The sequence below is a fragment of the Calliopsis andreniformis genome, chromosome 12, assembly GCF_051401765.1.
Source record: "Calliopsis andreniformis isolate RMS-2024a chromosome 12, iyCalAndr_principal, whole genome shotgun sequence".
NCBI lineage: Eukaryota > Metazoa > Arthropoda > Insecta > Hymenoptera > Andrenidae > Calliopsis > Calliopsis andreniformis.
Window position 1 is genome coordinate 10,071,263 of NC_135073.1, and position 24,511 is coordinate 10,095,773.

A 24,511-nucleotide genomic window follows, 5' to 3' on the forward strand; every position below is an offset into this window, starting at 1 on the left:
CTTAATTAGGCAATCCATGGTCAGTAGTAAAATACGACGGGTATTATTTATGTTCGCCGAGTACCGAAATGAGCAGAGTGCACAGCTAACGCGTGTGCGTTTGACAAAAAGCGAGCCGGTTATTCTTCGCTGCACAATAAAGAAAATCGTACGAGCGAGTCGGCTGACCCGAAGGGTTCCCCGATAACGGTTAGGCATCGACGCGTACACGATTCGCCGATAGATCGAAATGGATGCAATAAATTTTTCGAATGCGTTCATAGTCTTCGTTAACAGTAATTTATGTACGGTTTAGAGAACGACTCCTACGTAGAAGCGTGGAGCGTGGCGTGGCTTTGAGCTCGCGGTGTCGAAACTTTTGCATCAGGAATGCGCCTCGTAAAACCTCCGGCGAATTTTGCGAGAGCGACCTCGTAAAATTATACACGGTAATTGGCGAAGATGAGTTGATTGAATCGTTAAAATTTTCTTTCAAGAATTATTTAACTTTAAACCTAACAGTAAATTCGTGCCAGCGTTTTGCAATCTTGTTTTTTAAATAAGTCTTGTGTAATTCTGTCGAGGTAATTGTTTCGTTCACTTATTTATTAAAAACTTGACTTTCACATGTATTCACATGTAATTATAGATTGAGTACATTTCAGAAGTTGATTACTTGCGTGTCTGTTCACTAGCGAATTTTTCTATTCATTGTGCTGTGTCACAGCAGCCCTTAATGTTTCTTGTTTATTAAATGAGTAGCCTATGGGTGGTTAGTAGACGGTGTTACATTAAATTTTATCATGCAAAACGGTATTTATTCCTCTCAAATTTTGAATTGCAAGAGACTATCGATATAATGAAAAATTCACAAGATATGATCCTGGTTTCTAGAATTAATTTTCCTATTGTTAAATCCGAATAGGGGAGTTATTTTTCTATCGCAGTTCGTTCCTTTCGATAAGGATAACATTACGTTTTTGTTGCTAATCGTTGTGGATAGTTGGGAATCTGTAATAAACAAAGACCCTTTGAAATTGAACTAACAGTAAGTAACTACGTTACGACTATCTTCGAACTTTCAGAACTTTATATTTCTTTTAGTGGATGTAATAAAACTCGAATTTATTATAGTAGCATACGGAACATAAATACAGACCTGCAGTGGAAGATTTTCGTGTCACATAATTGCGCACTTTCCCAAACCATCCATCGCTCAGTCTTTCTCGAAATTTTGGGGTAGTAAACGTGTACAGTAATGGATTAACTGCGCTATTTACGGGAAGAATGAAAACCACCACCCAGGCATGCAAATCAGCTGAAAATATTATTCGTTATATGTCGTAAGAAGTAGTGAATTCAAATAATTTTGGTGTTTTTAAATAATTTTGATTTCTTACGTGGAATAGGGTATTTCATTAGAGCCCTGATTTTGAGAATGATAATCGGTGCCCAGCAAGCAGCATCGGTCAAAACTATCAGGAAGAATCTTAAAGCAAATTCTGAATCGCCGACTGATAAAGAACAGGCATGTCTCGTTTTCCAAATGCTCACAAACATCCCCGTGTAGACGTAACCAATAGTTATCAATCTGTAATACAAAAGAACGTACAAATAGTGCACCTCAGTATTATCCAGTACTGGCTAGAAATTGTTCAATGCTTCAACGTGTATTCTTACCCTGTTAGATTTACTCCCAAGAAAATGAAAGCCGAATATTCCCATCCAATTAAATAGGGATCATCAATGTGTAAAGGGAAACACATTCCATTGACACCATAAAATCTCGTGCTGCTTCGCCAATGAACCACTTTCAAATAAGTTATACTAATTTTTAAAACATAATTACTGTTATTATTCAGCTACAGAAGCTAAAGCCATGCTTTCATAAATTCATTAATTTAACTCCAGAAGATCATGTCGCTATCTCTATCCTAGTATTTGTACTAAAGGTGATTCAATAGTAACTGGGATATCTAATTTTAAATCACCACATTAATTTTTAAGTCATCAATAGACGGACGATATGACTATAAATTAATTTGCAAAGTGACAAAATAAGCGAAGCAGTCTCGAGCTTGAAATATGTTATCAAAGCCAAATGGTTAGTAAGTAGTCGAATATCCTGATAGGTTACTAGATGTTATCAAGGATCATGTAGTTGTGCTTCAGCTACACAAATAAGAAGCATTAAGACGAACCTGGTACGAGTGCAAGGGCAATCCCAATGATCCAAATGATGATCATCGATGTGAACGCCGTTTGTGGCGTCATAGTACGGTGACCTTTTAGTGGCGCTGCGATTAGCATGTATCGTTCCACTGACATGAACGACAGGATCAGTACTGAAACCTTGACAAGTCGATTTCTATTTCATTTGCGTTAGATTAAGCAAACTTTTTGAATTTAAATTTTAGTACAGAAGTACTCGACAGTATATGTACTGAAATAAGTACTCAAATTTTTAAATTTCAAATTTTCACATATTCAACCTTCTCATTTTTAAATATTCAAATTTCCACATATTCAACTGTTTCATTTTCAAAATATTCAAATTTTCACACATTCAACTTTCTAATTTTTAAAAATTCAAATTTCCACATATTCAACCTTTTCATTTTTAAATATTCAAATGTCCACATATTCAACTTTTTCCTTTTTAAATATTCAAAATTAAAAAATTTTTGAAGACATTCTCTATACTTGATTTTCTACTTCATTTTCTGTATACCAAATCTTCATACAAAATCGTCTATCTCTTTATGAATGATTTCGTGTACAGATCCGGAAAATGTAGCTAAAGTCGAATACCTCTGCAATTCAAAGTTCTTCGATTTTAATATTAACTTTGATACGTATGGGTAAACGTAAGGTAATTGAAAATTAGTGGTATTGAATATAAAAATATTAACCATCGCATACCTCTAAAGACGTCATAGCCAAAACTCCTAAAAATGTGCACGGCCACGAGGACATCCAGGAACTGGCGACCTGATTGTAATTATCGCGAAATATCATGTCCGCCACGGCGATTATGAACAGATATATCCCCATCAGCATGTCGGAGACTGTAAAAGGATTATGCGAATCCCATACCACACCCATGACATTCGATGATTTATGATCGACGATATTGAAGCCGAATATGGTCGATCAATAGTTTTTATATCGCGCAAAGTTTACGGCCATTGAGACACGTCTTTTGCCATCACATTTGCGTCCACTTCACCTTTACTTATTTATGATAAATTGCGTGTGTAAGAATACAGACATAATTGTTTGTTACGAAGGGCAATAAATCATTTATCGCTTGTGTTTACTATAATTTAGGCAATTTTAAGTAATTTCAAGGGATTTAGAAAACAGTTGGTTAGAAATTGTTACAACTTACCAGCCAGGTTTCTGATGATGATAGTCAAGACGCGATTCTCATCCTTGGCCGTGAACCTTCCCCAAAGAACTAGTATATTGCCCATGAAAGTGACACAAGATATTACCCACACTGCTGCGCGTAATAGAGTCTTATCTAATAAGTGAGATAACGATGATACACCTGAACAGAAAATTCGTCGCTTTCATTCATTTAATAATACGTGCTCTTTAATGCTTTTTTTAATTTTAATCTAAGGTTACTGTTGTCTGAAAAATTTATATAACTAAAAATTTCTTCACATTGTAATCTTATTGTTAATGATAGATTTGCTTGGCAATGATATGTCGAAGTAAATTCTTACCATCACTAGAAGGTCGACACCATTGAACTTTCGGTGCGTATGTCGCACAGTAGTGAAACTTTTTGAAATATCTAAAAATCACATAGTTTAATAATTACGTAATAGATAAGGAATATTTCATTAATTGAAAACTAAATAGTCCAAAATATTAAATTATCAATACATGTTTTCGTATTCTGATTTAAAGGAGATATGGTCATGTCTGACCAATGACGTCTGAATCTACTTACACGTATTCCAACTGCTGAAATGCATCGAACGCGTTCTTTTCCAGTAGATCTAAATTGATGCCCTCCAAGTCTCTAGAATCGATACGAGCAAACATTACGAAATCTAGAAAAGTATTATAAACAGTATTATGTCTTAAACTCACAGAGAACGGAGTTTCTTCAATGGACACAACACCATCATCGGTAAATTGTGAAGGTGGTTGTAGCCTAAAGCTCTGTAATTTGTAGTAATTATCAAGGTGTATAGAGAAAAAAGGATACTCGTGGAAAAAACAAATGAAATAATCCTGACAGGATTCGTTTAATTCTGACAAGACGAACACTCGTACACGCGAGATTTTCGTACGTGCCGCTACCGCAAATAAATATTTTAACGCATACAGCATACGTGACGTTTCTCTCAGTTACGTTTCTAACGTCGTGTTCGATGGTAAATATCGGGTAAATACGTTGCAAGCACGCGCGTAGCTTAAGACGTTTAACGTTACAATTTATGTGAACATCGTTCCCTCGTATACTTACAGCCTGGTCAGATTTTTCAGTGGTTGGAATATATTAGATGGAACAGTCGTTATTTCGTTGAACGCCAAATTGCTAGAAATTAAGGTTTCCTTCGTGAACCTCTCCGACAAAATTGCAAATGTTACTTCCCTAAGAACGATTCGTGCAAACTTTCCATGAACTTACAGTTCCTCCAGTTGCTCCAAGTTCTGAAACGTGTCTTCCTCTATTGTCGTTATTTTGTTCTTCTGCATACTCCTATAGTATCGATTGACACAATTTGTTAATTGCTGTTTTTGGGGGTTGCTCACATTTTATCGATATCTACTTACGAACGTACAATGATCTTAACGCTGGGCATCCAACAAACAGTGTGTCGGGAATAGTCTCAAAATTATTCTCGTCTAGTAATCTGGAAGTGTCGCTTGTATGAGATAAAATATTGATTGGGATTTAAGGATCTATGGATGGAAGACTCACATCTCATCCAGGGCTGGTAATAACGGTAGTATGAGTGTTTTTGATGTTAATTCGTTTTGATTTAAGTTTCTGTAATGGTGTAATGTGTTTAAAGAGATTTTAATACATGTTATTTCATAAATTATATTAAGGAGTATAATCGTTTATTACAAAGATTTATCTTATATTCCCATCAAACTGTATTCTGGTTGCAAAAAAGTTTACCTAGTTTTTTAAATATAAAACTTACATCAAACTCAAAGTGGTACTTCCCTCCAAGTCCGATAAATCTGCCACCTTTATTCTGTTGTTGTCTGCTCTCAGAGTGTCCAAATTATTTAAGCCAGTAAAATGACCAGGCAATAATTCACTGATCTTATTATTATCTATAGCTCTACATACGAATTTTCTATTAGTCATATTACTTACAAATATCATGATAATATTGTTAAACTTTTTGTATAATCGATGAGCTAGAGTTTGAAATGTATGATTTCAAACATAGATACCATTTGTTTCACTTAAAATAATATTAATCCATAGGTTTGGTGCTTGATGACATTTCCTAATACCAGTAATACTTACAGCCAAAGTAACTTCGTTAAATTCGTAAAAGCACCCGTCTCTATTTCAGTTATACCAATAGCATCCAGGTATCTATAAGTAAAACTTCGTTTTGATTCACAACCTTCACGAATGAGAAATTCTCGGATGCTCTGATGTACTCTAAACTTACAGTAAACGTATTTCGGAATATCGTATAAAAGCATTCCTTGGGACACGTTCAATGTGACTGACGTAGAAAGTTCTAAAACATTCTCATTTTAATATCGTAAAATCAGAACGTGTGATATGTAATATAAAAAGTGTCATTTCCAATTTAAATTTCATACATAGAAGTAGTTTGAGAAGATAAATTTTGTGGTATTTCGGAATATCCTTTACAAGACGCACTGCATTTGTCGTACGTACATCTGACAGGGGTATCATTGGGATCTACAAACAATAATCAAAATTCTGAATCATGTTTTGTACTTTTCGTTTTATATTTTATTCACGTTCACAAAATAATGGATATTAGTACTACCGCAGACAAATTCCCTTGTAGCTTCCCGTACAGAGTCTCTGTTGCTACCAAACCAAGTTAATACTCCATGAGGATCAACTGTGTACAAAGTAACATTTTTCACGTGACAAAAATCATCTGGTGAAAAAACTTTAAATATTTGAAAGTGTAAAACTATTAATCTAAAAAGTAACAAACGTCAAGCGAATGTTATGAAGTAAAGCTTTTTAAATATTTTTGCAAATTTAGTATAAATTTTTGAAATAACAAGTGGAATTTCAACACAATCTTTTAATATTTTTTAAATATTTGTACACGATTTGTTTTTCTTTTCCAATTTTTAAATTTAAATCATTGAATAGTACGTTGAAATTCATGTAATTAATATGGAAATAGAATCTAACATATTGAAGTGTTAACCTACAGCAATTTTGTTCGTCATCACCGTAAGGACATTGCACTTGTTGGTTGCACCAATTCCTTTGGGACAAACAAATATTGGTGTTGTTACAGAGAAAAGTTCCCACGGGGCAGGTGTCTGCAATTACGAAGATGGAACTTGTTAAGAATCCCGTTCGTGATTTTCTTGCTTCATAGTTAATTTAAATTGTACTACAGAATTTCGAGTAATATTAGCAAATTAATCGTTGAGGAAATGATAGCCTATTAAGGTGAAGTTACTTGTTATGGTTGTTTGAAGATGATTTAAATCAAACTTTAGTCATTGAGTGAAAAGATACGTATTAGTATCTATAGTAATTGGCTAATGATTTAATTCCCTCGTTTTCTTCATTTTGATCTTCTTCTTCTTCTTCTTAACGATCTAATCATTTTTTCATATTCTGTATTAGATGTATATTATATTTGTACCAAATCGTAAACTTTTAAAATTAAGCAATTGAACCTTGTTTAAATATGCAGAGCACCATTTATGGAATACAATTTCACAAAAAAAATATGTAACATGATAAAAACTTTTAATGTTGAAGTATTAACAGTTTTCAAACCTATAGTATTCCAGTCTGGAAAAATAACAATTTTTTTAAAGAGCTTTATGGATCATAAAGATTGCTATTTGAATTTATGATTTGTTTTTAAAAATAGAATTGACCGGCAGCACGTACTTAAAAAGAAGTTTACGCAGACATTACCATAATCTAATGCTGTAAGTAGCTGTACGTGACGAAACGTATATTTTTGTATGGAAAAACTATTCATGAAAAAGAAGATGTATAATCTGACTTCTCATATGTAGTTTCTTGCATTTTTTAAAGTTTGTAGAAATGTTAAACGTTTAAAAGCTAAAAAATTACTATAATGGTTAATACCTACTTAACAAAGGTATTATATTTTTACACAAAATACATTTAAAAAAGTCGTGTTTGCTTGACATTAAATAGTTGAGATTAAATATTTGTACAAAGTAAACATTTTTTCAATTCATAGAAAGACGTAAGCATTAAATTTCCACTAATTCCTAACAGCCCACGTACCTTGATTAAAGTAATATATGAGCCCTGAGAGCAGACACACAGTGGTGATTAAACACGCCCCAATGGCGCCGATGCGTTTGTATCTCATGTTGAATTGAAGCTATTTCTCCCCGTACGATCTTCGAAAGGATCTCGCGCGTATGGCGTCGATGGATCTTCGCGTTTTCTTTCACATGAACAACGTTCTCCACGTGCACTCGGTGCAACGACTGCATGACACTGGTTGCATCCGCCAGCGGGTTGCAAGCTCCGACGCTACGCACACGCGCTCTTCATCGTCCTCGAATGAGGATTCCTTGTCCGTTTAGCGGTCGGGATTCTATTCTGAATTACATCCATCGATTATTCTTATCTTGATGATCTCAATGATATAGATAGACGTCTCTGATTGGCGCGGATGTCTTGTTATAAGAAATCCAAGATGACAGACATGGCGTAGGAGGAATGGATTCATACTTGTCGAATTTTAAATCTAATTCGATCATGAAACCCAATTGATGGGTGTCAAGGCTCCGAAGATTACATGTGTAATACCAGGGGAAATAATAGTTAATATCTAAGCATTTAGATTAATGATAAAAAATATCCCCTTGGCATTAAACATAATGGTACCCTTTAGATCAATTTGTTGCGTATTTTTATTTTAAGATAAAGGTAGCAAACTTACCTGCACAATATTTTTTCCTTTAAACTCTTGTGTTGAGCCAGCAATAAAAGTGATGATTACAGTCGCGTTTATTGATTTACACAACCATTTTCATCGTTTGACTGCTTCAGTATAAATCAACATTGCCACTAAAGGTTGCTGCTGCGATTGGTGAAAGGTGATATTTGGAAGACCTTCGAGCTCAGTTCATAGTTTGCAAAAGAACTAAAAAAATTGAAGTTGTATCTTTAATATTGAACAACAGAACAGTGAACAATCGAAGTTATCGCTTCAAAGTCGCGAAGAAAACGATAATTGCTTTGCTGCACCCTATGCACCTTCCAAAATACACGAAACTCACGTGCAAATCGCTCACATATACACAGTCGACTGCACCGAAGTTGCAGACATTTCACACGAATGGCGTGACTCTTTTCATACTTCGTGACACCTGACAAAACCAACCACAGAATATGTAATCACCCATTAATAGGGAACTAGTATCGATTGTGAGAGCCTATCACCGCTCTGGGCGACGTCCAACTGACGAATTTGTACCTAAGTTTTCCGTCACGAACAGGCGATCGTCCATTCAAAGTTTCAGTCGTTTCGCGAAAAGTTTCACCACTACTTCTCGTTAATGCCTCGATGCACTTATCTAACAAATAACTGGTTCCATTGAAAAGATGTAGCGTCTTTTATTTTGCAAAAGTAATAATACTTATATAGTGTCTACAATGTATTCCACGAATCTTTAAAATAATAATCCAATTATGACATGAGATGTAACATGAGAAGGAATTCAACGATCACAGTGTACTCTAAGAAATTCACGTTTTTAAACATGAAGAAGCCGATGTTAAACATTGAATTGTTCTACGATAAGAACGTGCTGTCTTGGAGCAAACGACTGCTCCGTTTATCCGGCCTCTGGCCAGATAATCCGAACGACGTTCGATTTTTCTTTTACATTACATACGTCATTATATTCACTTGCCTGGAAATCGTGACACTCTGGCAGAACATATACGACCTTGAGAAGACGTTAAAGAACATCACGCTATCGTTCCCGACGATCTTGATAGTGCTGAAGGCCGTGATGTTTCGGCTGAACATGCATCTCGTGTTACCTCTGCTGGCAGTCGTGAAAAGGGATGTAGAGCAAGGCTTGTATCAGTCGCGGGAGGAACGGCGCACAGTGGTGTGGTACAACGTGGCTGCCACGTTATTTTCCACCTCGTCGGCCTTGTCTTTATTCTTCGTGCCTATGTTGTTTTATACCAAGCCAATCGTCAACTGTCTTTTAGCCAGTAAGTTCGACGAGATGATGCCTATCTGCGATTCGATACGCGCGGTCAGTGTTCTTTGGTTCAACGCTCAGGCACAGACGTCAATGATGATCGAGAGTTTTGTTTCGGAACGGGACAAAATTGATGATGATAGGTTACCATGAAAGTATGTTTTAGTTGACGAGAGGAATAAATTCAGTACCATAGTTACAGGAAACACTTTTGCGTAACACTTCGTGAAAGAATTCAATTCATTTTCTAGCTTTTGTCGAAAATGTCGCTTACCATTTGAGGGACTCAGATAATCTTTGATTTGAGATGTATGGTTAAAGTAATTAATTGAAGTTTACATGAAAATTGAATGATAGGGTGCTTGTCCATGTTTCCGCGCCTTTGGATTAAAAATATTTTTAAAAACAAGAATTTTTATTGAAAGTGTAATACTTTTTATTTTAAATCTTACATGTTAATAATAATTTAAGTAAATTTGTAAGATGAAAATAATTCCTCAGTTTACGTATAAAAGCTCTGTTTCTAGAAATAATTTGTATCTGAAGGTACAGAATTAAGTGGGGGCACATAAATATGGACAAGTACCCTACTCATTTGTTGGATATTTTAAATTTTGAGAATATTACCAAATTTCTGACTTTACTGAGGATTTAAAGTCTTCATTAATTGAACTTGTCACGTAACAAACATTCAATATTTCACTCGAAATTAGTTTTTGGAATTAGTCCTCCCAAGTTAAGAAATTCAATTATCCTTATAATAATAAACGAAGCCATATTCCTCGGTATCGCCATAAAATAACGTCCCTACCAGCAGAAATTCCAACATTGAGGACTTAATTTTAGCGTCGCGCGTCAAGTGGTGCTTCATTAAAACTCGAAACAACGTCGAGCCTGGTGTCGCCGCTCGTGAGCCTAAAGGAAGCGGTAAGGGTCCTGGTTTTATTAAGCTCGCGGCCATTATCGGTGCATCAGGGATGCGCAGGCGGAATAAATCAAGATTTTAATGTGGACTTTATCGTTTGGATCCAGGAAACGCATTCGACAACTGCGTATCCGTATGATCGTGCATACAGTTACGTTGCGAACGCGGCTTTACGGTGTTTCGAGGCGACAGTTACTTCCTTCACGATACACAAAACGGCCACGTTTTACGATCCTGTCACGGTTTGTCGAAGATTTTGCACGACCACCGACGGTGTGACTTCTTTTCGCGGTCGTTTAAATGTGACTCCCTTCGCTGGTAACCCAGACCCGAATTTATGTACTCGGTGCCCTTCTACATTGTCCCCCTTTCTTGTGCTTCTTCCTTCGAGAGAAGCGTAGACAGATAAATAGCTAAAATTATAATCTTTAGTCTGATGATATCTTCTTTTCCTTGACTCTTTAACTGCAATAACTCTTCAACTAAGGCATTTATGGTAGATGAACTGTTATGGTGACCTGTTTTAAATCTGCCCACGAAGTTATTGTTCCAAGAATTAAAAGAAATAAAAACGTTTGAAGTTCAACAATTTTTAATACGACGTTTTAAATATTTAACAACTTTTTAATTCTTAGTTTTGAATATTTAAAAATTGTTAATACAATGAAAAATATATTTTACAAGTTAATTTCGAGTCCCACTATCAAATGAATCTCTTCGACTTATGTAACTGTCTCGCATTCCTATTCACAGAGTTCAACGACTGTTCGCTTCCTTTTGAAGTACCAATGAAAGTGAATTCCGTTTACGAAGTTACGGAAGTACAAACGTATACGTTGTTTTGTATTTATTTAATACCAACGAGTATGCTATTGACAATCGGTGCGACTGGCGCAGATAGTCTTCTCGTAACGTTAACATTTTATCTATGCAGCCAACTTTCGATCCTGGCACACCGTGTCAGAAACATCGATACAGAACCGCAGAAATACTTCTCAAAAATGAGGATACTCGTTGAACGACACACTGAACTGTTACGGTAAGGTACTTAAAATCGTGAAAAATCTTCTGTATTCAGTATTTATAGTTTAAAAGCAAAACTATATTGCATCGTAAATTTAAAACATTTTATGAACTCTAGATATTATTCTCACTCAACCTACCTTGCACGTGGTTCCATTAAGACCCTTCAGTCTGTTAATTTAATAGCAATCTGTTCGAAGTCTGTTTCCTCTACGCGCGTTGTTATATTTCCTTCCAGCGAGAGAATATTGGAATAACGAAATAATTAATGTTGATTCAATTATAGATTGGCAACTATCTTAGCAGAGACGTTCAGCTCTCTTATGTTCGTGCAGACGTTAGGATTAATATTTTCCTTGTGTATCGTAGTCTACCAGTTACTTACGGTAACGTTACAAGTTTCTCTAGACATACAATGAAATTTATTGCATACCTTAATGCTAGCACTTTCTCATATCCTAAAACACCTACTTTATTATATTATTCACTTTTGATTTTCAACGAAGAATATTGCTTTACACGTTACATAAAATCACATGTTTTAGAAAACTAGTAGTTTAAGTGCTTGAAAAACTTAAGTCTGGACATGTTTTTTAGACAAGTGATTCTGGTGAAGACGTGAATACTATACATTTCATAATTTACTCGATCGCTGTCGTGTTATTAGCGTTTTGCTATTGTTTTTTAGGAGAATGTCTAATTACTGAGGTAATTCAATTAATGGGTACTGTGGTAAACGCACTTATCAGTATAAAAAATGTATTGCACTTTAGTGTTTTCTATGCTGCAATTTTAACACAATACATAGCATTAGACGTATGAAATTTCTTGGCACAGTGTTCGTATCATATGTTTAAAAATCTAAAGAATTTGACTAGAAAGCATCTGCTTGTGAAATGATAGTCAATTACCATTTTTAGAGTACTGAAATTCAAACAGCCTGTTATTCTACAAATTGGTACGAGTTACCTGGGGAATATGCTCGATCACTGATATTTTGCATCGCCCGATCTCAAAAACCACTGTACTTAACTGCAGGAAAGTTTTACGTGTTTTCATTAGAAACGTTCGGCGTTGTGAGTTCTAATTTTAATTCTAATGCATACGATCGAATTTTCACGTTGCACATAAGTTTCAATTTACTAGAATGATTTAATGTTTTTTAGATAATGAAAGCATCGATGGCGTATCTTTCTGTTCTGAATAGTATTATGTAAATGGGTACTGTAACTCGGTAAAGCTTAGCGTATTTTTTACAGAAATAAAATTCCACAATATGGTAAAGAATTTTATTATAATTTAAAAACTATTAAAGTTAGATACGTATAGAATACAATTTTATCATTCTATTTTGATAAAAAAATTCATTGTTAGACATGATTATTTTTTTCAATCATTTCGTCTTTTTATCTTTAGTACTCTCGCTGTTGTTAATCAACATCAATTAATACTGATCAATAGCTGTCCACAACTTTAAGTGGCTTTAGGCTACACGCAGTTCCTACGTAATTTTACCTACTCAATCTTCAACCTCAGCGTAGTTCAACTTCGATGAAGTAACAGAAACCATTGCTTCCTACGCGGTACAATAGATAATACAAATTACTTAAGTACCATCACATTTTATATTCATAATCTAACTAAAAAAGGGAAGGTCAATGGAAAAAGAATAAATATGTTGGCAACAATAAAGCAGAATGACGTATCATTTTTGTGGATTAATATTTTTTGAAGATACTTTAGGGGGGTTTATTAATACCTTTTGGATGCTTTTTTGGAGATTTTCTGTGGGTTAACTTTTTTGAAAATTGTTTGCGAGTCCACTTCAATCTGCAACAAGCATCACAGACCTGAGCTCCCTAGACACAGCATCCTCAAACAACGCGTCATTCCACCGAATCGCTGCCAAGTGTCGACCATATTTGGCTGAAGGAATTAAAAGAAAATTTATTTCGGTTTATTTAAGAAAGATACAGAGTGCACAGCTGCCGGGGTAGGATACAAATTATGCGTACAACTCGTGCTTCTCAGTAAATAAAAACCATCGCTATTGCAACGTCGAAGCACGTGGATCCTGCCGCCGTTACCCTTTGCAACGTCCTCGATCCTACGAGTGGAAAGTAATTACAGCTAACGCGCATACACCGATCGCCGCACGATCCTGTGCTCGGATGCAGCCCACGTGGCATGCACTTCCGCTGGTGGCAGGAACTTAAATGAAACAGGGCGCGCTATCGTGCATCTCTGACGCTGATAGCACATAGAGACGTTTGCCTCGTGTCTTTTGTACAAGATACACGATGCAAAAATACAATCGTAGGATAATGAACAGTGGGGCTAAATACTGTGGAGCGAGTTTTTGGCAGTCGTTTCCAAAAATATTTTATAGAGATATTGTAACGCATATACATTGCACGGTAATTATTTTCTTAAAATGAAATAAATATTTCAACATAAAGATGAAAATCGAAATTAATGAACTTCTTTGAAAAATGTGAAAGAATTTTCATGTTCAACACGACAGAGCACGACTGCCAAAAAATTGAGTCCACAGCATCGTGCGGTCGTGCGCGCGGGACCGTTGTGTATTGCGACGCTCGTATGCTGTAACAAGCACATAAACACACGGTAATGTATTCGATGCTGTTTATTTTTATTCAGACAAATGACTCACGTTCACATGTTAACACGCAGCCTCGATGCATTCGCGGTACTTCCACATGTTCCAATATAAAATCGTGCGTCTCTGTGTCGCGCGTACGCTGTCTCGTATGTACGATTATGCACGTGTCTCGTGTACGTGTTTCTGGTACACGTGTATACGAACCCGTGTGCAGGTGTGAATGAGCTGTGTGTGAGTGGTGCGTTCGATTCGTTTGGTCTATGGAAGCGAAATTGTGTTCACCATATCGCGGTTGATTATGGTACAGGACAACGTCTGACAAGAATCCTAGGTGTCCGGCACCGATCGAGCCGACCGATTTCGAGAGATCGTCCAAGGTATTGGAACTGTCTCCGTATTCTTTCGAAAACACTCGTCTCTAGACTTGCCTTGCCTTCAGCACTTTTTTCATGTTTTTTCTTTCAATTTTTTTTTCTACTTGTTGCCTTTTCTTTGCTTTTTTTTTTATTGTACAAGAGAGATGTATTACGGACGATATTCATCGTTTACCTCCTTTTTCCTTTTTCATTTTTTTTTTTTTGGGTTTTAATTATTCATGGGTGAGTCGAAAACGTCATACCAATAAAGAGAACGGTGTGACGTTCCCGAGAACGGATCGACAAAATAAAAATGTGCTAGAGACATGTCTGCTTTTTGCTTCTGAGAGCAACGTGGATGGAGTTTGTATGCTCGGTCGCATTTCTTTGAATTTATTCGTTCATTCAAATTAACGAGAGAGTGTGATATATTTTTTGCGCGAGGATAGTCTTTTGATGTTCACTGTTTATTGTTTCTTTTTTGTGTCTGCTTTTTTCCTTCGTTTTTTTTACGTATGTGATTGTTTAATATTAGGAAATTAAATTATTTAATAGAAGTAGTGATAATGTTAAGATTAGCATCAATTGTTATTATAATAACTATAATAATGAGTAAATAATATAGATAGTTCTTGTAATTAGAGTCAATAATAATATTAGTATTAGAAAAAATAATAATAATTAAATGATGAATAATGGAAATGCAATTTATATCTTTTCTTGAGTGGAAAAGTTTCGATTAGATATGATTTTGTTGGAAAAAATACTAGCCAAAGTTTTCGAATTTTTCTTTCTGGACAGAATGTATTGGTGAATATACTTGGTCCTACGAAAGATGTATTTTTTCAAATAAAATGGTACTCTATAATCGTAACTTTTCCCATTTTGATGAAGTTGCTTCTTTGTATGACGAATCAAAGAATATCTTAATATTTTCGAGCAATCATTTATTGCACGACAATTATGTTATCTTCGATTCTTAAAATCCTCTACTGTATTTGAGTATTTACTCAATTTATGATCATATTATTCCTCATTGATTGTAAATGAGTGTGAATCGATTGTGACATGAAAATGATTGATTGAATGGCTGCATTAATTTCTCCTTTTGGAACACACCATTTAAATGCAGATGCCAAGCTTGGGTTAGGATGAGTATTAATCAATAGATTACACAAATGACAGCACAATTAAAACATAATAGATGATATTCATTGTAACAGATAGTGAAATTAAATCATTATGTATTACGATTTTATTGTATAAAAAACACATTTATGTATTTCATATTTCAAAATTTCAATTTACACGACTTTCGTGGTAAAATTGAGACGCGTATTTTTATTCTTAATATACGTATTTCGTGAATCAACGATTTACTTTTACATCAACGAAGTTGCAGAAGGTAACATAATGTTAGCAATGATTTCCTGCGCAAAACATTTTTTTGATGAAGCGTGAATTTTCAATTATACCAATGTATAATGCAACGTTTACTGTACACTCTGAGTGCCGCAAAATAAAGGCAGAAAATTGTACATTGACGTAATAATAAAAGAAGGAATAAGAGAATCTCGATAATGAAACGAAACCGTTAGCCCAAGATTATAGCGAATATGTACAAACGACGAAATGGTCCCTAACCACTGAGAACAAAATTACATTCAACTAGAGTATTCGCAAAGTATTATATACATACGTAATGCACTGAACATTAATGATAATCGCTTCAAAATATGAAGTGAAGAACTATGTTGATGATAATATTTCGATGCTTTGTACATGTACAAAAGTGACGTTCGTATACGATACTCAATTTCGCGAAGCTGATCCTGCAAATACTTGGTTTCTCACGTACAACAATCATTACACATTCTAGTCTATCGTTCGTTTAGAGACGCGCATTAAAGAGTGAACATCAAATACCTCGAGACACGTTCGATGACTGACATGCCTTTAACACAGGGAGGTAAATTTAAAATGAAAGAAGGGAATTGATAAAATTCGGGATCAAGGATATATGAGATAGAGAGAACTATGTATATAATTGAAGGAGACCGAAGGCAGTCGAACACCTGAAAAAACTCACCAAACTGGTGATAGATGGTTTGAATAAATCCAGATGCCAGCCCCTTGTTGCATCGTTAAAGCTATAACGTTCGTTTCTGTGAATAAAAACTAAATAGCGACTCCGTACGAAACACATTTTACGTAACACGATCGTCAACGAGATAGTCAATGGCTTGCTTAGTATGTTTCATTTACAGACCGTTATTCTAAGTAACTTCTATTAAGCAAATCTATATACTACGTTTGACGGGTCTTTTCGACATTTCTGTAAATGAAACATTGAATCTCTTATGCCAGTGTCGGTGATTTTTCGTTTGTTAGGGATAAAATAAAAAACTTAAAAAAAAGAAGAGAATCTTAGATTTACGCAAAAATATAACAATATCATATGCGTGGGAATTGAGCTCCATTTAGCAACTGATATTCAAGTATCCGTTTAGCATAGATATTATAAATAATATTAATATTAAGCAATGCTATATAAATAGTTACTAAATTAACTGAAGCAAGTAAAACGTATATCATGTTACCAGTTACAGATTACTAAACTCAAATATAGATAAATCGCTCCATATAATTTACACCGACACGAGAGTAATGAAGCAGATGAACTATTTACAACTTAGACGTATCTTCTTTTTTTTATACTTTATGTTCTTATGCATCAAAGAAATGCGTTTTATACAAGAATATGTTTCATTTTCATATAACATTGAAACTTTTGTATCTTTTTTCATTCTTTTTTTGTTCTTTTAGTTGAAAATTCTAAATATAAGTTTCTAATCAAGACACCGTCGCCTATTCACATACCAGCACGATAAACACGAGCCTCTGCTCTATCCAGCTCCGACACCGTGCTTTCCTTTTCACCATTGTTTCAATAATTTCCCGAATAAAAATTATTATAAGCGATATGTACAAAATGAAATACAAAAATAAAATTATTAACCTTACAGATAGTGATTAGTGATTCTAATCATTCGATTATTACAAATCCCCAAGTTGCTATGCGCGGTTTTTTATAGAAAAAAAAAGAAAAAAAAAATATAACATCACAGACACTGGCACAATCATAAATTCGTAGCGTAATTGTTCCCATTGACTGTTGATGTTTGTAAATACTAAAATCAGAATGTCTGTCACACAGTCGTGCATCGATTGACTCCTTGAACCGGTAGTGTTCTCCCAACGCATGACGTTGCTTTGTTTTTACGAAACGGGGGGACTTACAGTGGGCAGTGGATGGTTGCATGACAAGTGATTACAGTCTAGATGGTCCATTGGAGCATCTGCGGATCGATGTGAGGTAGTAATCCTGCAGTGGTCAAGTGCAAACGTATCCTTCCTGTGCTACTGTAGATGTACCAGTAGGCCCCTCCTGGAACATTCAGTTAATGAAAAGTTAATGGCAATTTTTATTAGGAAACCAGGCAGGCAGTGTCACAAGAGAAAGAAGTGGAATATTGTTACAAAAAATAACCCAGACCGACAGTCTCCGCTCGTTACCTTATCACGATTCGTTAAAAAATAAGTTCTTCTTGAACCAACTACGCTCTATCTTTTCTTATATGTAGTTACCTAAATCTGTTCTATGGTGATTATTGTTCATTATATGTACAATGTCTTACATCCTTAGCAGTTGTCAGTGTTTGTTTGTATTCATCCAAGCTAAACCCGGAATTGCTATCTTCTCCACACGATTGAACGACTAGCGATCCCTCTTCTCCCTGAAAACATACATCGATATTTATTTTCTCTCAACCGAGTAAAGTGTTTATTTTTTAAGCGTTACTATTTTTTAAGCTTTATTTACCTGTGATACTTGTTGTTCTCCGTCAGTCACTCTTCGCTTCTTTCCACACGCGTCCAGGTTTTGATCCGATAGTCTCTTCCTGTTCGCTAGATTCCCTTGGGTTCGTGGTGAGACACTGTCAGTATTTCCGTTTCCAGCTATGTTTCCGTTTTTATGTACACTACCAGAAACCTGTTCGAAATCAAAGTTCAATGATATGTTAGAAATACGATTTTCGTACATAGTTTTAGGTATCAAAGGAATGTAAAAGTTTGATGACTGACCTTCCTTTCTCGTTTGAGTAGACTAGGAGAAACGTATGTGTGTAGGTCCTTTCTCTTCACGTGTTTGGCTTCTATCCACATACCTTCCTTCAACATGTTTAATTGTTCTGCTTGCCTCTGAACTGTAATTCATTATTAAATTGTTTTCAAAATTGTGAAACACTTCTTGAATTATTACTAGAGGATTGTAATATACTCACTTGACTCCACGAAGGATTTGATGTCGTACGTCAAATCGACGTTCAAGTTCTCGCTTTTGGCGAATAGCAAGCCGATAAACCACATGGAGCAATGCCCCTCTGGTTCTGGTTCTAACGGTGGGAACGCCTCCGGGTTCACGTGTGCCAATATAATGTGAGGATTCCTTTCCAGTGTACCTGTTGTTAAGAGTTAGGATTTTGCCATTTTGGCATCCGTGGATTATTAGCATTGAAATACAGACAAATTAATTATTCATATTCAGAATTTGATGGTTAAAAAAGACACAGATTAAGACAGAGAGTTTGTACAATTCACTAATTTATAACAGCCGCTTACTCCTGCCAAAGGTACGAGTCATTTATCCGAAGTCCTAAGAACAATTTTTTAAAAATTTATATTACGATAAGATATAACCTGTTTTAATCTACGTCATTTAACTGGAACAAACGCAATGTAATTCGATAAACTAATACCAAGAATAGATCATGCTTCATTATCACTTTCTAAAAATTTCATTACGATTGATACATTGGACAATTCATAAACGAATGTTCGATATATTAGTGGAGAGTGCATTTATTGTTGTAATCGATATATTTTACCTATCAAATGTCGTATTTTTGATTCGACAAGGCCACTCCATTCGAGCTGATCTTCTGCAGTCGCGCTCCTGGCCAGTAATACAATATAATGTTTGTATTTCCCGAAGAAATTCGGAGGTTCAAATAATTTGTCCCACGTTGCTTTCCCCATGATAATTTCTTCCGTTATTGACAGTCCAGTCTCAAATGCTTCTTGCATAATTGTTCTTGTCGACACGGATACGTTAAACGTTGAATTTTGTTGGGGATATGCGGGTGTGATAATTGGCATCAAGTGATATCTATCTGATATATTTACCTTTGAACAGAAATGTATCAGAGTAAGAAAAATCTGTAATTACACAATATTCAATGAGAAACATATAAACGTAATAAAAATTCTTACTCTTGGATCCCAAACGGGAAAGCCTAAATTAACATTGTCTGGTTGCTTTAAAAGGACTGGTTGTGGCCATTTCCACTGAGAAAATACGAGGAAAAATTTTTCTATTAGTGTCGCTGCAACAGCGTTGGGATAAAGTTGACACGTTCTGGCAACCAACATCGCCCACGATACACCTCCTAAGTAACCTAGCACGTTGCTATATATTCCATGTCCTAAATATACAAGGAGCATAAGAAAACCGAACTATTTTTACAAAATATGAAAATAGGAAAAGCGAAATAATCTTACGTTTTGCCCACAATTTAATAGCTCTAAGTGCCAACCTAAAATTTTCTATGTTAGGTACTAAACGCAATATTTCATCTGTTACTCTGCAACCATTAAGACTTCTCACACATTTCTGATCAAGATTTTTGAGTAGCATATCATCCCTAAGATCCTGCAAAGTAAATAAATTGTTAATATACGCATAAGGTATACGTTAAACCTCATAAATTATTCATAGGTACTATACTAACCATTGAATCAGGAATTTCTTTAAGGGCTAATTTTGCAAATAACATATCTATTTCGATACCATCAAAATTCATTTTTATAACCGGTACAAATGCTTCTTCCACTGCCTAAAAGATAATGAATAATATAACAAAATACCATAAAAATTAAATGGAAATCAATATACATCTTGCATAAAATGTTCCAATAATCTTTGCATAGAGTCTAATATGTTCTATTACCTAATTGGTAAACTAAGTACTTACTGTGTAGATACTATTTAGAAAGGAAGTTCATATTAAATGAACTATGAATTACTACTACTATTCAAATCTGTTTAAATTACATACCCTTAAATCTGTAACTTCTTCTCGCATTTTCAGTAACTCAAAGAAGGATGTAAAATAATCCGACCTATAGATGTGTCGTGGTACAACACATAGGGCATCTATGTCAGCACCTTTGTGATGTACCCCTAACCTATATGAACCGAAAGTATATATTTTACCGCCAACTTGTTCAGCAACATTAGGTGGCATATTTCTGGCGATACTTGTGTCCCTTATCCATTGTTTCACCAGTGTGTTTAATTTGCTAAATTATATAAAACGATTAAAACAACGTATACATAATTATATTTAGCATATTCTATAACTCTACTACTAGAAGTACCTTAGAATCTCCATTCTGTGATTCAACTCTTCTTCAGATTCAAATACATTGTAAGGCTTTAGTGCCTCCTTTAATTCATTTGTCCTAGTTAAATCACTGGGTTTAGGTTCTGCTACACTGATAGCAGATGTCATACCCAGTGTACGTAGATTTTTTTCATTTGATGCAGAGTTCGTGTTTGAATTACCTTGTGACGTCCACATTTTGGAGTTTGTTAATTTTGTTGAATGTTCTGAAATATAACAATACAATACATTTTGTTATAATTGTTTTAGAATATTTAATGTAAAGAAACATTGTAGAATCTATGTATCAACAAAGAATTACATTAGAACTTGATTATGTAAACAATCAGATATATTGTACTATATATACCATTAATGCAACAAAAATAATGTCACAATTGAGCAATTAATGATATAATAATGAAACAATCATGTAAAATGAAAAATTCTGAATTAAAGAATAGTCATCATATCTAAAATATAGTGTAACAAAGTACACACAAACATGTGAAAACAAATCATTCTTCTATTAAAAACAGTACTTGTTAATATCTGTTAGTCACATAAAAATTCCAAAGAACAAATAATCTAAATCAAAGTAAATCTATATTATCCGAAAACCATAATAAAAAATATTCATTCACAATAGATTTTCCTTTAGAGTAAACATTGTACTTGACCAGTGCAATGTAAGTCTACCTCTCTTCATATTAAATCACAGTATTATTTTGTAACAATGAAACACATTAATGCCCTGAATACAAAACATTTTCTATCCAAGCAACATAAGGGTAACAAATTCGTGGAAAAAACAGAACAAAAACAAGAACGATGAAAAATTGAACTCGCGCGTTTATTTCATAAACATATACGATAATTCACAAAATATGCAACAATTGTAATTATTCATTGGAACTGCACAAGTCTAAGGTACGCAACACGTGCACGTGGCAGAAAACACGAGCAAGACATCGGCCCTCGAGACGTCGTTTAATTCTTACCACTTAGTACTTTGTCAAAGATGCAATGACATGATAAAGATAGGAGAAACTTCGAACGTGTTGTCAGGTTATAAAACACGTAAAACGCTTGTGTGCTAAGGATGCATTACGTCCGTCCGATGGTCGCGGATGATTCCTGAAAAGGAAATTGTACTCCTAACGTAAATAGCACGTTCTGATGGCTCTGCGTAGCCGTAAAGCAGCGTGAGCGATTTGTAAACAATTTATGAGATAGCAAAAGAGCTCCGTGAAACGAAGGTCCATAAGTCATGGATCGTTCGCGTCCATTAATTTATTCCGTGTACATGCTAGCGAGAACCGATCCACTGTAATATCGGTCACGATACACTACACGCACAGGACACTTAGTACCGCGTTGTATCGCATAAATAAATAATCAAATGTTATTACTTGAAAATAATGGAAAACACGTATACCCGCACCACACCACCTACAATATAAACATGGCGTCCCCTGACGGCTCACTTTTGTCCATCGAAAGATATGCAGATAGAACTACGACCGACTAAGCTGATATCTCTTTGACAATGTATACGCCACCTGACGCCAGAGTGATAAATCAGCGAACGCGCCTCGCTCTTATCGAATTTTTAAACGAATTTAGGAATATTTCGATAATCTGTAATCGCGTGGTGTAGTTTATATTATAATGTTTTGTGTTTCTATAATTTTTTTCTGCAAAATTTTGACTTCCTTCAAGGTTTTATGTAGAAGGTTGAGTCTTTGTCAGTTCAAGAATCGCACTCTAGGGTTCGCGTTGAGACAACGTTGAAATCCTTGAAAGCGCGTAATTCGTGACCTGCATCTCGAACGTGCTTTCATTGTTACATGTAATACTGCTGTATAGAGAAACGCTTAAATTGAGTATTTCATATGTATGCGGATTTTTCTAGACAATCTCTCGTTTTGCTCAAATTGGGGTATGAAATATTTCGCTCAAAATATTTGAATTTAATTTAAAAAGAAAACTGCCTCGTCTTTGGGTAGAAAGAATCCATGCAACGTAGTTGCATATTAAAATTTCTGTAACTGGAAGATATACAACTATGTTTGTATTTCTAAAATCAAAATAGTTTTCTTATGGCACGATTTTATTTTCAATTTTGAAACTTGGAAGCAGATTGCAATTTCTATTTCTTTGGTAAATTAATATAAATAATACTAAAAAATATTTACAAAATAAAAGAAGAAAGACTGAAGCAGTTAATTAAAGAATCCTGAATGTATTGACAGTATCATGACATAAAAGTTCTATCACGTGCTCGTCAGATTTTAATGAATAATGAAATAATGCGTAATTTATATCAACTAATTACGCAATACATTTCTCTACATTCGTTATTTTATCGTTCATTATTTATGTATTTCAGAGATACTTTTTTGGTTGTTTATAAAAAGTGAATGCATAGCAACACAATACGCAGGTAGTTTCAATGATCTCCAATGATGGCGACACATGACTCGATCGCGACAAAGCCGTGAATATTTTATGATTAAAGAGTCAAACATCGGTTTTTTCTTTTCATTCCTTTTTTTGTATTACTTACCCTTGATGGAAGCACGGTTGAAATAAAAGGTAGATGAAACCAAGCCCTTGCGGTGGTGGAGTTTCATTTGTGGTCGAGAGTTAAGCTTCACCATACCCACGGGGCAGCTTCAGCCAGAACGCTTACTAGCAGCCGCTAAATTAGCACTGGAATTAATCTCCGTCTACTTTCGCATTCTGTCCAATCCACGTGCTCTCTTGACGAACATCCACTCGTCTCGACCAAAGTAGTAATTCGCACTTTCAACCTTTCTTTAGTTCTTGTTGGCCTGTCGGAACTGATTCTAAAATTATATCACGTTCACTTTCACCGAAAGCACCAGCGCAAGTGCTCCTACGTAAACACTTCTTCAAAGGTTTTCAAATTTGTTGAAATAAAAAGGAGAAAATATTGAGCTGCTTTGGGAGCACTTCCACTTGTGTTCTGCTTCTTCGAGGTCAAATTTGCGACTGAAGGAACTTCAGGTTCAGAGACATTTCGTTTACCTGACCTAGTAACGCAGCCCCGAAGGCAATAACTTTATTCATTTAAATACCTGATGACCCATGTTTATGGGGCTGACGGTTCGGAAAGGGCGCGGAAATTAGCTACGTTGTAGACCCTCCCCTCCCCTCCCCTCCCCTCTACCTCCTGTCCCTGTAGCGTAATTGCCAATTGGTTTAATAATGTAATTGAAAAGTGAATTGATTGTGTGATCGATCAAGCTAACACCCATGCATTACTAATTGATACACGAGATTTCTTCATACGCAAGTGTAATGATCAATTAATTAAACTTTGAAATCGAAAGCTACTTTCAGTTATTCCATTGATAAATTCGGATGCAACCTTCGTAAACCAAAATTGATTTTCTGCTAATTTACTAAATTACTTCGCAAGTAATTTAGAAGTAAAATTCTAAAATTTCATCCGAAACTAACTTGAAACTTTTCTATTTATTGCTAGAATCAATTTAAAAATATCAGAAAGTAGTGTCTAATAGAAATCCACATTAGTGTTTTAACTTTCTTAATTTGTGAGCTTTTTAAAATATCAATAATATATTTATATTATTATGTACTTAATAGAAATTAAGATTGAAACACATATTTCATATTTGTA

The 24,511-nt window shown here is 35.0% G+C and overlaps 3 protein-coding genes across 4 annotated transcripts; 1 reads left to right on the forward strand and 2 right to left on the reverse strand.

Moving 5' to 3' along the window:
- Nucleotides 1–624: 624 nt before the first annotated feature.
- On the reverse strand, nt 625–7,618 carry Lgr3 (Leucine-rich repeat-containing G protein-coupled receptor 3). The gene is made up of 21 exons (XM_076388530.1): nt 7,463–7,618; nt 6,394–6,507; nt 5,991–6,068; nt 5,797–5,899; nt 5,640–5,711; nt 5,489–5,560; nt 5,154–5,297; nt 4,925–4,993; nt 4,785–4,856; nt 4,631–4,702; nt 4,466–4,537; nt 4,087–4,158; nt 3,944–4,015; nt 3,714–3,784; nt 3,371–3,532; nt 2,902–3,047; nt 2,181–2,331; nt 1,660–1,789; nt 1,380–1,570; nt 1,139–1,297; nt 625–990 (listed from the first exon to the last, which is right to left on the reverse strand). Exons 1-21 carry the CDS (start codon nt 7,548–7,550, stop codon nt 848–850), a joined length of 2,253 nt encoding a protein of 750 aa, XP_076244645.1. The 5' UTR covers nt 7,551–7,618; the 3' UTR covers nt 625–847.
- Nucleotides 7,619–8,952: 1,334 nt separating this feature from the next.
- Nucleotides 8,953–12,573, forward strand: LOC143185489 (odorant receptor 82a). The gene is made up of 6 exons (XM_076388531.1): nt 8,953–9,418; nt 11,087–11,372; nt 11,643–11,742; nt 11,954–12,064; nt 12,277–12,432; nt 12,523–12,573. Exons 1-6 carry the CDS (start codon nt 8,953–8,955, stop codon nt 12,571–12,573), a joined length of 1,170 nt encoding a protein of 389 aa, XP_076244646.1.
- Nucleotides 12,574–17,643: 5,070 nt separating this feature from the next.
- Hrg (poly(A) polymerase hiiragi) lies at nt 17,644–21,980 on the reverse strand. Of its 2 annotated transcripts, none has more exons than XM_076388871.1 (12): nt 21,843–21,980; nt 20,837–21,068; nt 20,515–20,758; nt 20,188–20,292; nt 19,958–20,108; nt 19,670–19,881; nt 19,285–19,582; nt 18,682–18,858; nt 18,482–18,603; nt 18,219–18,389; nt 18,034–18,132; nt 17,644–17,783 (listed from the first exon to the last, which is right to left on the reverse strand). In XM_076388871.1, exons 2-12 carry the CDS (start codon nt 21,037–21,039, stop codon nt 17,730–17,732), a joined length of 1,836 nt encoding a protein of 611 aa, XP_076244986.1. In that variant the 5' UTR covers nt 21,040–21,068; nt 21,843–21,980; the 3' UTR covers nt 17,644–17,729. The 2 variants fall into 2 exon arrangements, with proteins under 2 accessions (XP_076244986.1, XP_076244988.1); XM_076388873.1 differs by having other exon boundaries at nt 17,660–17,783; nt 17,984–18,132.
- Nucleotides 21,981–24,511: the final 2,531 nt, after the last annotated feature.

What these genes read in the sequence shown, in the direction of transcription:
- Lgr3 (XM_076388530.1), bottom strand. Translation starts at nt 7,550, where the DNA reads ATGAGATACAAACGCATCGGCGCCATTGGGGCGTGTTTAATCACCACT. An exon ending in TCTTCTCAAACTACTTCTAT is followed by an intron (nt 5,712 to 5,796) that starts GTATGAAATTTA and finishes AGAATGTTTTAG; the next exon opens with AACTTTCTACGTCAGTCACA. An exon ending in TGGCTATGACGTCTTTAGAG is followed by an intron (nt 2,332 to 2,901) that starts GTATGCGATGGT and finishes CGACTTGTCAAG; the next exon opens with GTTTCAGTACTGATCCTGTC.
- LOC143185489 (XM_076388531.1), top strand. Translation starts at nt 8,953, where the DNA reads ATGAAGAAGCCGATGTTAAACATTGAATTGTTCTACGATAAGAACGTG. An exon ending in CGTCAACTGTCTTTTAGCCA is followed by an intron (nt 9,419 to 11,086) that starts GTAAGTTCGACG and finishes TCCTATTCACAG; the next exon opens with AGTTCAACGACTGTTCGCTT. An exon ending in GAGAATGTCTAATTACTGAG is followed by an intron (nt 12,065 to 12,276) that starts GTAATTCAATTA and finishes TACCATTTTTAG; the next exon opens with AGTACTGAAATTCAAACAGC.
- Hrg (XM_076388871.1), bottom strand. Translation starts at nt 21,039, where the DNA reads ATGTGGACGTCACAAGGTAATTCAAACACGAACTCTGCATCAAATGAA. An exon ending in AAGAAATTCCTGATTCAATG is followed by an intron (nt 20,109 to 20,187) that starts GTTAGTATAGTA and finishes TTTACTTTGCAG; the next exon opens with GATCTTAGGGATGATATGCT. An exon ending in GAGAACAACAAGTATCACAG is followed by an intron (nt 18,133 to 18,218) that starts GTAAATAAAGCT and finishes GTATGTTTTCAG; the next exon opens with GGAGAAGAGGGATCGCTAGT.